The sequence below is a fragment of the Stylophora pistillata genome, chromosome 12 (genome assembly GCF_964205215.1).
Source record: "Stylophora pistillata chromosome 12, jaStyPist1.2, whole genome shotgun sequence".
In the NCBI taxonomy this organism is placed as follows: Eukaryota; Metazoa; Cnidaria; class Anthozoa; order Scleractinia; family Pocilloporidae; genus Stylophora; species Stylophora pistillata.
The window spans coordinates 18177501-18191133 of NC_142530.1; the positions used below are offsets into that span (position 1 = coordinate 18177501).

The 13633-nt window shown below is 39.6% G+C and overlaps 2 protein-coding genes across 2 annotated transcripts in view; one reads left to right on the forward strand and one right to left on the reverse strand.

Moving 5' to 3' along the window:
- The window catches only part of LOC111331478 (solute carrier family 49 member 4), a 7097-nt gene extending 4280 nt beyond the window's left edge, over window positions 1-2817 (forward strand). The window contains exons 2-3 of the mRNA XM_022936602.2: window positions 280-964; window positions 1757-2817. Coding sequence (XP_022792337.1) covers window positions 280-964; window positions 1757-2165 — 1094 coding nt within the window. The 3' untranslated portion in view covers window positions 2166-2817. The remainder of the gene's footprint in view (window positions 1-279; window positions 965-1756) is intronic.
- Window positions 2805-6564, reverse strand: LOC111331467 (uncharacterized). The gene is made up of 5 exons (XM_022936587.2): window positions 6146-6564; window positions 5516-5556; window positions 5099-5147; window positions 4251-4331; window positions 2805-3784 (listed from the first exon to the last, which is right to left on the reverse strand). The coding sequence occupies exons 1-5, from the start codon at window positions 6248-6250 to the stop codon at window positions 3683-3685; spliced, it is 378 nt and encodes a 125-aa protein (XP_022792322.1). The 5' UTR covers window positions 6251-6564; the 3' UTR covers window positions 2805-3682.
- Between the last annotated feature and the right edge of the window lie 7069 nt (window positions 6565-13633).

The following is a 13633-nucleotide window of genomic DNA, read 5'->3' on the forward strand; positions in this document are numbered from 1 at the left end:
CCAAGAAAATTTCAGGTTCTCTCTCTCTGTCTCTCTATTCTTCACAAATTATTTTGTTGTAAATATTTTGCTCCACTTAAATTGTTCAATGTCTTGAAAAAAACATTCTAAAGCCCTGGGATAATTCTGTTCCTCCAAATGTATTTCTGTTAATCCTGCACTTTGATGTTACTTGCTCCTTAATTGTTTTTTTTTAGCCAATGAATCCACTTCATACAACTCTTTGTTTTCTTTATTGTCTCAAGTTTTCCTGACATTTTTTTTCTTCCTGCTTTACAGGATTAAGGTTATCTGTTCAGGTTACATCTGTAATGCTGCTGGTTGGTAAAGCAATCCAAGTGATTCCTATCTATAACCTTACAATAAGAACTATTGTTATATACATCGGCCACTTAATAACAATGCTACCAAGCTTTATACCAAATGGAGCTCCACCCTTGGTATCAGCAACTTGGTTCCCTCCAAATGAACGCACAACTGCCACAGCCATTGGTGCCCTCGCTGCTAATATTGGGACAGCTTTGGCTTTCTTTATTGGACCTACAATGATACCCAAGACAACTGATACCTCTGAGGGTAATAAACACAATTTGACAGACAGTAATGTTGAGTTCATTGAAGCCAGACTCATGGATTACTTCTATGTACAGATTGGAATTGCAGCATTTCTTTTTTGGTGTGTTACCATCTATTTTCCATCTAAACCACCCCTTCCTCCGAGCATAACACAATCAACAAGAAAGCAAACTGAAGTTGGTTATGTAGAAGGAATTAGAATGCTGGTAACCAATTGGTCCTATTGGTTATTGATCTTTGTTTTTGCAACATCATTTGGCATCTACTTTGGTTGGTCATCAGTTTTAGATCTTGCTGTTCAGCCATTTAAAATCGATGAGAAGACTTCTGGATTGCTGGGAACCAGTGGAAATTCAGCTGGAATTGTTTCTGGAATAATTATTGCAAGGTAAAACCTTAGTTTTTTCAGGTTATATTTCACTACGTATGGGTTATCCTGGCTCTGTTACCCTTAAACCCTAACCACAATACTGTTCCCGGTTTCTCTGTCCTGCATTTTCCACAAATAACAAACATAGTACCCAACTATGTCTTTTTATACGTAACATGTTAACAAAAAGACACATTTTGGAAAAAGCCCCCTTAACCTGTTAATTAAAAACACTATATCATGAGTTGAGGGTATGACAACTTTTACATTCCATGCTGCCATGCATGTGTTCAGTAAGAGACTTCTGTTAGAGTAGGTCCAAATACTGTATGGTAAGGGATAGAAACATTAGATAAGCAATGATGGGGGAGGGATGGGGCTGGTGAATTAGAAGGTTGAAAAAAGAAATCCAAGTAAAATGCAACAAAAAAAGTTTGCCTTACTGTAGGTAGATAAAGGAAAAAAAACCTTGCACTCCAAAACATTCCCAAGGTTCCATAATACTGTACCTATGGTTGGGTAGTCCAAGGTAAACCCGAGCATTCTGATTGGTTCTTGTTAGGTCAGGATCTTGTAATATGGACTGAATACAAGGAAACAGTTCTAAGCCATGTATTTTTATTTTTTGTTCAAACCATACAGACCTGTGGATATTATTTTGCCCTTGGTCATTTTTGTATGGACCTCACTGTACAGGGACCATACTACCAAAACCTTGGGCCAATATTCCCCTGTAAAGCTCTTGAGCATGGTAGCTGAGAAGTTATTATTGGCTATTTCATGTAACAAGTGTCTTTCCTTTGTTGTCAGGTCAGCAGATATTGTAAAGCGTTGGACAAAGGAAATCCTTGTGGGGCTGTACATTGGAACTATTATAATGCAGCTGATCTTCACGCTGACCTGTTCGAAAATCTTGCCCTTCTCCCAGGAGCTTCTATTTGCTTCAATTATCTGCAGTGGGTTGTTGTTTAATGCAACAATTCCTTTACTGTTTGAGCTTATTATGGAGTGTGTGTACCCTGTTGGGGAGGGGACCGCTGCTGGTGTAGGCCTCATTCTGGGTAATGCAGTGATATTTGTGTTTGACGCAGCCTTCATGTTTCCTATGTCTAATGTAGAGTGGATGAACTGGGTTAGTGTTGGTGGTATTGCAATTTGTGTTCCTCTGCTTCTTGCGTATAAGAGTCAATATCGAAGGCTTGACTTGGACACTAGTTGAATAAACCACTGTCGTCCTAGACTATGAGCAGTCACTCCTTTTTGGGTGAAAAAAAAATAAGCAAAACAATTTGATGTTTTTGTGGTGCACAAAACTCTTGAAGTAAGGAGGGTATCTGAATTTTTTTCTCTATGTTGACTTATGTTTTACTCATGCAACAGATTTTGCTGCAAAAGAAGGACTTCTTGTAGTCTACTGTCATCCACTCAATTAGTTTTGAATGGTTGAAAATATTAATATGTTTTTCAATATTTACCAAAGGCCTCAGGGTGGAACAGTTGAAAATTGAGTTTCAATGTAAAATGACCTGGTAAAATTAAGCTTTGGGCAAAAATTTTCATTGTTTTCTTCTCTGTCACTTTGACTCATGATGGAAGGTACAAAGTACCCAGAGATTTGGTTAATATATTATCAAGGATTATTTTCAATTTTTGATCTTCATCAAGTATAAGTAGTTTTGAAAACAGAATGATAATAACATGGTTAAACCAACTGTCCTAGGGAAAACAGAGAAAAATACTTTTAAATTGTAAATACGACAAAATTTAATTTATTGAAATCATTTAATTGGGCAGACAAACAAAAAACAAAAGTCTTATTTTGTGATGAGTTGGGTAGAAACTGTCAATAAAACTGTGGTTCAGTGCTGAAATTGCATATTTTATTCCTTTGTTTACTGTAAACTGTTGAACTTGCAATGCAGACCTTTGTCAGAGCGAAGGGGAATGGTGGGCTGACCATTTAATACAGGTTCCACAGATAGGGGTATTATCAAAAACGATAAACAACGACACTTTATGCTATAATTGACCGCTTAATATACAGAATCTCGCTCAACAATACAACTTGCTTTGATTTTGGGAGAGAAACATGGGTTGAAATTACTTAAATAATATTCTTTTTATTATTCTTAGTTTTATTTCTGTGGTTCTGCTTTAAGTGACCATTCAATACAGACCTTCGTCAGAGCGAAGGGCTAAAGCTCGAAACGTCAGCTTTAATACTCTTCACGGTGGCCAATATTACATTATCAACTCATTTGATAAAACTCATAAAATTTATTACCTTGTTACTCCCACCGACGCAGCACTATAGTTTCTTCACGGTGGCCAATATTACATTATCAACTCATTTGATAAAACTCATATTACCTTGTTACTCCCACCGATGCAGCACCATAGTTTCTTCACGGTGTCGAATATTACATTATCAACTCATATGATAAAACTCATATTACCTTGTTACTCCCACCGACGCAGCACCATAGTTTCTTTACGGTGGCCAATGTTACAGTATCAACTCATTTGATAAAACTCATATTACCTTGTTACTCCCACCGACGCAGCACCACAAACTCTAGTTAATTTTTTTTTCGGGCTTGAGAGGAAAGCCTCGGCTATTTAACTCAAAAATTATTTTAATTTTTCATGACAAATTACAAATAAATAGATTAATGACAGATGTAATTTGTGACAGCCAAAGGTGAGCAGAATATTTTTAGTCACGCTAATGAGGGTTTAAATTCTCTTCTTGTAAAATGCTTTTCCACGTCCATTGAGTTCTTTCTCGAATTGGAAATTTTCCTCTGTTAACAACTTTCTAAGTTGAGCACGGCGAATCTGGGGAAAAGAAGAGATAGTAAATCAACGAAAAATAAATATACGAGATGAGAAGTCCAAAATAACAACTGCAGGAAGCTGGAACTCATTCATCAAAAGCAGCTTTACTATTCAAACATCGGTATGCATATTCTCCCTTCCGTTCTCTACCAATTTCTTCTGATACTGACAAGGAGAATTTGTCATAGAATCAAGGGGTTTTGAAGTTGGTGATTATTTTCTGTATTCTCATGACCCTAATGTTTGAACCAGCAGCGAAACTGTATGGAGAAATTAGATGCTAACGATTCTAAGGGGCTAGGTGGTTTTAAAAAAGACCACACGTACCGTGAAACACATTCTATGCATTTGAGTGGCACACGTTGAAAAGAGAAAGCAAGAACTTATTATTTTGGCGACAGAATATGAGCGAGAAAGAAAAGATTTCTTTTTTTCTTGCATCTCACAAAACAATGTAGAAACATGCCTTTATGAATTCTTCGTTAGCCATTTTAAGTTCATCGTCAGCAAGACATTTTTCTCTTCTCTCGCGCCTCTTTTCACTGTCCTACAACAAATCACACCAGTCAAGGAACTTTTTTTTCTCTTCGCAGCACCTGTTATCCAATGTTCCTTTTTCAAGAGCGAAAAGTTAAGCTAGTAGAGTGAATGACCCGTGGACAGAGTGTGACAGAACCGAGAAAAATTATCGAGATTAGAAAAAAAGATATGACTAATTCAAACTGAGATGGGAACTCCATCGGTGTGGCGGTAAATCAACGGAGGTTTCCCATGGAATATTGAATATAAAGTAACTCACAAATTAAGAAACATATCCCTGTTGTTGGATCTATAATCAGCCACAAACTACGGTGTCACTGCGGGAGCAGGAGCGATTTGAATAAAGAGGCGGAAAGATTGAAGAAAGTCGTTGACTGTTATCCCAGACGCTTTGGTTTTTCTTTCGCTTTTCCTTACACCCCTCTTGAATTTCTGGAGCTTGGCTACTTGATTTTCAGTCTCTGGTTGGGTTCAGTAAGTCCGCGGTTGTGCATTACAAGGCAACATGTTACTTTCTCTCCCTTAACCCCACCCCCCACCCCCCCCCTTCAGATACATTTTCTAGACGCACAACAAGCTAATTAAAGTGGTTTACACTCAAAAGTGAAGGACTGGGAACAAAACAAGTAACCAGACCCCCGCTTCGCGAAGTGCACCCATGTTTTTAAGCGTTTGCAGGTTTCCCTTTTTAAAGAACGGGTCGGAACGTTGGAAGTTTTATGATGACTACTAAAATTCAATGACTTCGATGTATCTGACAAAGGCTTGCCTTACCCCTTCAAGACTACTGAACCACCTTGCTCTTTCCAATTCCCTCGAAACTCTACAGAGAAATCAATAAAGTTACGAGGATGAATAGAATCGAACAGGAACTCGAGCATCGAAACCGCGTGGAGCTTATGTGGTGAGATGTAGTAATTCAGTCTTCTTATGTGGACCTTTCACTTCAAAGACGTTTTACATGCATGTTCAATTTTTCTCAGTCGTCCCATTTATTGACGAAATTAGCTCAAAGACCTCATCGTCTTTAAATTTGACGTCTCCATCCGTCAAAGTCCTCTGTTTTACACAAATATAGTGTTCATGCTTGTCTAATTCACTTTAACGACAACAAATTAACCACTAGGTCGTAACTCAGAGCGAACAAGGTGTTGAAAATTTTATCCTTGAAACTTATTGAAAATTACTCACAAGTTTTCAACCTCTGTTCTTTGCGCGATCTTTTCATCGGTCTATTAAAGCAAGTAAACAGTAATAATTAATAATGAAACTGACCTAGATTCCGGATTTAGATTATTAAGATAAATGTTAGTATTTCACTTACAATACATTGTTATCATACCCAATGGCAAAGCCTGATAACAAAAATTAATGCTATATTTTTTCTATATTAGCACTATCACTAAAAAGTGTTGACAAAAATCTAAGTCTTTCTTTCCAGGCTCTACAGAAGCACGAGGTAAAGTTATGTCAAATGTATCTTTCTTTATTTCTTTACCGAGCTCAAAACTTACTATCTTTCTTATTCGATCTACAAAACATGACGCTATCAACATTGCCGATCCTAGCAGTATGCAGGTCACGTGTCAAATATGAACTTCATAATGGGTTTTGCTAAACACAGAGTCTTAGTGGCCCAGTAATGAGTAGAGAATCGCCAGAGTGCGCAATCCGAATTCCTCATGGGAACTCAGAATTTCTTAATTGTCCCTCGCTCGTGATAAGACGAGAAAACATCTTTCTCTATTCTTTATCGAACCCACGACTTACCATTTTTCTAATTCTATTTAATTAGTAACTAGTTTGTCAATTAAGTTTTACCTCAATTCGCGATTTCTGCAGTGTCAGGGCTTTTTGAAGCGTCTTTGCATTCGGATTGTTTACTTCAAACCTGTGACTCGTTGCAAACAGTCTGTCGTCTGACATTTCGTATTTAACCTTGCAGTACTTCTATCAATTACTTCGTTATTATGAAAGTAGCGCGTTTACTGTAAACCACATAGGGAGATGTTACCATGGTGAAATGTACACTCAACCACTTAGGCAGGCATTGTTATGTAAACAAGTGGTTTTGTAGTTGAGTTGACAAAAGGTAAAATAAAGCATCGGTCCGTGTTATTGAAATATCAAGAGCCAATTGAGTTCGCTAAACAAACACTTCTGACATAACGGACTGTACATATGATGTACGATCCTCGCAGTAGATAGCGCTATTTAAGCAATAGCGAAAATCAGACCTGAAAAAAAACAAAAAAAACATAAGGTCTGTACGGGATTCGAATCACTGACCTCTGCGATACTAGTGCAGCGCTCTACCAATTGAGCTAACAAGCCAACTGGGAGCAGGCCGTTAAGTTGATTTGTAATAAACCCGTGAAAGTGATAAATGAGATACAATGAAATATATGAAGTTCATATATTTTGAACTGCGGTATTAGATACATATGATGTACGATCCTCGCAGTAGATAGCGCTATTTAAGCAATAGCGAAAATCTGACCTGAAAAAAAAAAAAAAAAAAAGAAAAAAAAAAAAATCAGGCCTGTACGGGATTCGAATCACTGACCTCTGCGATACTAGTGCAGCGCTCTACCAATTGAGCTAACAAGCCAACTGGGAGCAGGCCGTTAAGTTGATTCGTAATAAACCCGTGAAAGTAATAAATGAGATACAATGAAATATATGAAGTTCATATCTTTTGAACTGCGGTATTAGATACATATGATGTACGATCCTCGCAGTAGATAGCGCTATTTAAGCAATAGCGAAAATCAGACCTGAAAAAAAAAAAAAAAAAAAAAAATCAGGCCTGTACGGTATTCGAACCACTGACCTCTGCGATACTAGTGCAGCGCTCTACCAATTGAGCTAACAAGCCAACTGGGCGAGTCTTTTCGAGGCCGCTTACAGCAATGATTACAAACGCTCGATCGGAGGGAGAGGTTTGAACTATAAAACTGAAAGGCGGCTAAAGCGAACGCAATGAACATAATAACTAGGAACTTACATTGTATCGGCGCTGTAGGCCGCGAAAAGGCAACTCTAAACCAGATGTTCTCTTAGGACAAGATGTTCTCTCGATGAAATCATAGAAAGCTAGAATATTAACAACATGTAAATTATAACAAACGCGGGAAAGAAAAACAAAACGTATTCCCGAAGGAATGCTAATGAACTGAAATAAAATGCAGAGAATACTAAATTCTACAATTGTGTACCTGGATAGTGAGCGACACATCACTCGGCCGGAACTGGCAGAAATGCTTGGAGGTTGGTGACTATGATTCAGACATATGCAGTTGTAAGGGATGGTTCGCAAGTGCAATCCAAGTGCTCTTGCAGATGCAAACGACGTTTGCAGGTCGAGCGCAGATGCCAGGAAGCTAAGATATGCAAGCACAGTCAAACTGAGGGTTTTTCCAAGGTGGCGTCACAGCTGTATCCCCTTTGCTGGGTAACTTTTATGTAAAAACTGGTCTTCTTGATTTTGTATACGGCATCGTAGAACTTTGTCTCATTTCTCGATCAAGGACACAACCTAAGGCTATGTCAAATATCTTTCTATTAGTCTGCGCTAGACTTTTCCGCGAATGTCATCATGACGGGGCAATTTTAGACGCTCTATTGGAATTTTTTTTGAGATAGACTAGCATCGCATCCCCGTTGAGAGGGTTTAAAGATTGAGAATGAACTGTGGCTGTGCAATTACAGGGGCTATATTTGGAAGATACAGTTCTCAATTTCAATCTTCTACTGCGCCACTCCCAGGGCCATTTCCATGACGTAATTATGTCGAGGGCAAAAGTGAAGCAAGGCCGGATAAACTCTGCACCCGGGCAAAATGACTCACCAGCCTGCGCTTATTCTGTGACCTGAACCGATTAGGAGTAATTAAAGTGCTACTGAAACAAAATTTTCTGAAATTTTCTGAAATTATCTGAAATTTTTGCTCTAACCTTTAGTTTTGAATATGCTGATCATCATGAGATAATTTGCTTTGGCAAAAAGAAGCGAAAGATATCTTTTTTAACCGTTCAAATAAAAAATTTTACACAAAACCATGTCCGGGCTCTGGTACCGAGCGAAATGGATTGATGACGTCACTGGTTGTGTTCACTCCGATAGCGTGGTTTATTTCACTCACTGTTTGTTTGTATTCGTGGGCGAAGGAGATGGCAGAGTTTTGTCAAGTAAATCCTCTTCCGACCGAAGCGAAGTTGTCTCCAGTAGCGAAGAGGAAGATGGTGGCGTAAAATGGGGTTGACAGGCCTACACGACTCCCCAGCGTGTGTTTAGAGTAGCCTATTCACAGTTAGGCCCTCACGAGTATGTCTTTGAGCGACCGCCCTCTTTTGTAAGATACGAGGGGCGGATTTTTGTATAGTTCGCTCAGTAGTGGTTGTGTTTCTATTAAATGCCAGTTTTTCATGAGAAATTGCTTTATTTGTGGCACTGAGTACACACATCAGGGATTGCGTCTTTTTCGAATCGTTCGCCTTTGTAGATTTGACTGTCTCGATCGTTAAGTTGTCTTGATTGCTTTCAGCTTGCGCCACGCGCGCTGATTCGATCGTACTACAGTTCTTAGTGTTCAGTGTTCCAGCCGTTTTTGCTCGTTTTCTCTTCTTTATTTCGGTCTTAAAACGACCGATTTCACGTTCATAGAAGCACATTACTGTTTCTTGCTCCGCGTTGTTAAGGATTTGCTTTATCTCATTTTTGAAATCCTCGTCTGCTCTTATTTTGGCCTTCGCCCTATATTGTAGGGATTCTGGGCATGTTCTGCTAGGCAATTGGCAGAGGGATTTGTTCGTTATCCTCAGACTTACCGAGTAGATCATCTTCAGTGGCGGTGTCGTATGAGGCTTCCATGTTTTCTTCATTCTCTCAATGGTATTGCTTTGGCCCGGGGCGTTTAGTAGCCCATCTGCCGTTATAATGTCTTTCGACATTTTCTATAGATGGTCAGGCAAGACCACGGTTTCGATCCTAATCTTGTGGATCTCGTCAGTTGCCGATTAACTAAATAGACTGGTAGAGATTCGTTCTCGGTATCAGCATATTAATTATGGTATCAGTCGGGAATTTTGCTCCTTATCAAGGCGAACCTCTCGCAGATAGCCAAGATGCCGATATGGCCGCCGATGAAGAAGACGAGGATGGCATTTTGCCCGAAATCCTCCTTTTCGGCTTCCCAACATGCAAGCCACACTCCATGCTTTTACCCTTTTTTCACAGAAGTACACAACCAGTGACGTCACAGGGCTGTTTTGGCCGCGCCAAGTTGGCGCGGCCAAAAGTGGCCGCCAATTTTGATCTCAGCCGGTCAACTTCGAATGGTTAAAAATGTACTTTCCACTATGCGTTGGCCCAAAATAAGTACACAGCGTTTGCAAGCGCTGCCTGACAAACTCTCAAAATACTTTTCGCGTCTCGCGAAATCGATCAATGGTTTGGTAATGGAGGAGGAAACTACACCAACTAAAACTTTCATTCAGTTTGCTGTGCCGGAAAACATTTGCCTACAATGTGACAAATTGGTAGAAAATCCGGCGTTACGGAGAAAGTTGTTTTCAGTGAAACAGAAGACCAAAACTTGTCAAAGTCTAGAGCTGCTTCTAGTAGATGTTTTTCCGCGAGACAACGAATTGGGAACTATTTGCCGAAACTGCTCGGAAAGCAACGAAACGCTGACAAAGAAAAATTTTCAAGTTAGGGCTAACTACGCAAACAGAACACACTTCCAGTCTTTCGCTTTGTTCTAAATAGTCTAAAACATAGGGAGCAACTTCAAAAGTCAAGCTTCAAGTTCCTGATCCTGGGCATATGGTATTTCGAGGACTGGACTGGACTGGACAAGTAAAACGCGGACTAGTAAAGCGCGGACTAGTAAAACGCCGACTAGTAAAATGCGGACTAGTAAAACGCGGACTAGTAAAACGCAGGCTAGTAAAACGCGGACTAGTAAAACGCAAACTAGAAAACGCTGACTAGTAAAACGCGGACTTAACAACAACAACAACAACAACAACAACAACAAATTTCATACGAAGGCGATCACAAGACTTAATGGCGAGCCTATTCAGTGAGTGAAAATCCCTACTTGACCTTTAAGCTACAAATGGGTTTGACATGCGCCAGATACAAACGATTTTATAAGTTTAGGCTAACAAAGAAAGAATTTTATTCAGCAGCAGTTCAAAATCTTAAAATACACTTTCGTCGTAAATTTTACGGCAGAAACGCAGGAATTCGATGACTAAAAGTCGCATTAAATCTCCTTGTATCTAGGTAGAAAGGGTCTCACTGACTTCAGCTTTTCGGTGGAAGAAAAACCGATTTACACACCCCATTACAGAAAACAAACAAGCATACTGACAACTCCAAAACACATATTGCATTCACTTACAATTTGACTTTCCGTGACATTTTAAAACGGAACAGAGGTAAATTTTCGAAGATTAATCGTCGTTGGAAATAAAAAATATTATAGTTAACAGTCCTGTCATGCAGATAGGCTACGAATTCTCGCCCTATCTTGCTTAACTCACTGGCATCCAAAAGTGTATACTGCATAATAATAAAGTGGGTTTCGTTGAAAATGCTTTCGTGTAAAACAATTAGAGCTGTTTGGGAAATTAAAGTAGCTGTTGTTGCAACAGAATAACGCTTGTTTAGTGATGTTTACAAAGGAAGTGGAAATCGAAGAGCTTGTGAATTGTTTGCTGCGCTAAGGCTCGACAAAGATTATTATATAGGCGATTGATTGAGGGCGCTGAAAATATGTAATATTTGAGAACGTCCAACATGATCGGTTCATTTATAATTTATCTTGAATTAAGCCTTTATTGACAGCAGTTCATAGTAGATCATGTCTTTAGTACGTTTGGTTGTGCCTGTTCACGAGATAACTTGTTGATAAAACTGGAAGTATATGAAATGAACAAATGTGTTCATATTTTGATTACGGACACCCGTTCTTAAAGGCACAGAAAATCACAAGGGTGGCATGGCGAAAAAATCAGTCTATATAGGTAAAATTCTCATCCAAGCGAATAATTACCAAAATGAAAAGGCACTGCACGTCGGCGCAGAGTGAGTGTATGAATATTTTCACAACACAATAATTAGCTGTATCGCTTCATGCTAATAACACTTAAAAATCCAACAAGTCTTCAGACTCGCTGGAAAAGTACCTTACAGAACTAATCTCCTGCTTTTTCTGGATAGCTATCGCTGTTTTTGACAATTCTGAAGGCGAGGGCGACTGAAGAACCAAGATCGCGCTTCGTAACTGGACGGCCAGCCTAGGTCAGCAAACAGCCCACAACTCCAAACAAAATGACTCCCCCATACCGCTATTTGTTAAGACGTGGTTTTAGTATTAAGAACCCATTCAAAGGATCAAATATAACAAACAAGGAGAAGTATCATGCATATTTTTCAACTTAAAACCACGCAAAAGGCCGATGTCTTCATCGAACTCAGTTTACAAACATACGGAAGCTCTTGGAAGTTGATGACCACTGACCAGTTACTGTGACGTCACGAAAACGTATTTCCGCGGTGTCGTTCGTGCGTGTCCTGTCACATCAGAACAGAAAACCAGGCGAACGACTGTGAGAAAGTCTACCGGTCATCTAGACTCAGCGTTATATTTATATTTGCGTCACACTCCGCCCTTACGAAAATGAAAGGCTGTAAATTTATTGACGTCCAGCCCAAGCTTGGCGATTGAATAGTGAAACTGCATAGCCACAAACTACAAACGTCGCATAAGGAAGATTCCGACCGCATTCCATTCACTCTCACGTTTCACCCTCACAACCACTCAGTTAAATCCATCATTCTTAAAAACTTTAAATTACTTCAAAACGATCCAGAGACAAGCACTATCTTTTCGCAGCCTCCGCTAATTTCATTCAAACGCTACAAAAACATAGGCAATTTTTTGGTCAGAAGTTCTTTTCAGACTAATGACCAACCAGGCACTTTTAAATGCGTTCGTGCACGATGCAAAACGTGTCCTTTCATTCACAACACTGGTAAAATATCGGGACCTAAACGATGCATCAAGATCACCGATCACTTCACGTGCACCTCCGCCAATGTAATCTATTGCATAACTTGCACTTATTGCAAAAAGATATACATCGGCGAAGGTGGAAGAAGACTAGGTGACCGATTCCGAGAACACCTTCGAGACGTGGAAAGGAATGACAAGGACACATCGAAACCAGTCGCTAGACATTTTAATTTACCTAATCATTCTAAGCAACATATGGCAATCTGCGGTCTTTCCTTGCACTTAGGTGACACAGAAAGCCGTAAAAATCTTGAACAAAAGCTCATCTTTCAAACCGGCAGTCTAAATCCCACAGGGATCAACGAACGCTTTTCATTCCACTAGTTTATTCATGTTTTTCTCGTTGCCATGCTCCCACCAATAACGTCGCTCCATTTTCTGCCTTTAAAAGCACACACAACCCACAATTCCTCTATTCGCTCCGACGAAGGGCTAACGCTCGAAACGTCAGCTTTTGTAATCATTACGGTGGCCAATTTACCATTTCAACTTTGTTGATATATCCAAATTATTTCGTTACTCCCACCGACGCAGCCCCAAACGGTTTCTTTCGAAACTATCAGCCTTTATTCATTATTTTTTAAAAGTTCTCTCACATGTTCAATCAGTGTCTCAGAGAAAGATATCTGGGCACCTGGGTACTGGCCTGGAACAAGTTGAATTGTGCAAATCTTGTTAAGTTCATTTCGCTTTTGTTTGACTAAATAAGACTTTGGGAACTCATCACACATCATTGTAAGTTCGTGATAAAGTTCATCACTTGCACAGAATTTATCTAAGAGAAAGAGGACTTGTTCCAGTTTTTCATCTTCCTCATCTGTAATGCTGGTTGGTGTGGGTGTGGGTACGGCAGACTTTTCACTATCAAAATGAAGCGTATATGGTGTGCCATGTTTGGCATCCGCACCTTTGAGGCAACTCAATTCCAATCCATATGACTTCATGAACCAGAGTGCCACTTCTGCTCTACTTTTTAGTGCTTTTAGTTGCCTGGACCTCTGCCTTTGGCAAAGATCACCCAGCTTCTTCTCAGTGCACCCTACCTCCCCCAGCCTCTCCTCGAGCTTATTTATGTGCTGAAACAACTCATTGTTTTGTCCTCTTAATTGAGCTATTTCCTCGTCTTTTTCCTTCAGGTGTTCGTCCGTTTCTTTCAGGGCTTCATTCATTTCTCTCACAAGTTCTTTCTTTTGATCTTCCAGGTCTTCAATTTTTTCCTTCCA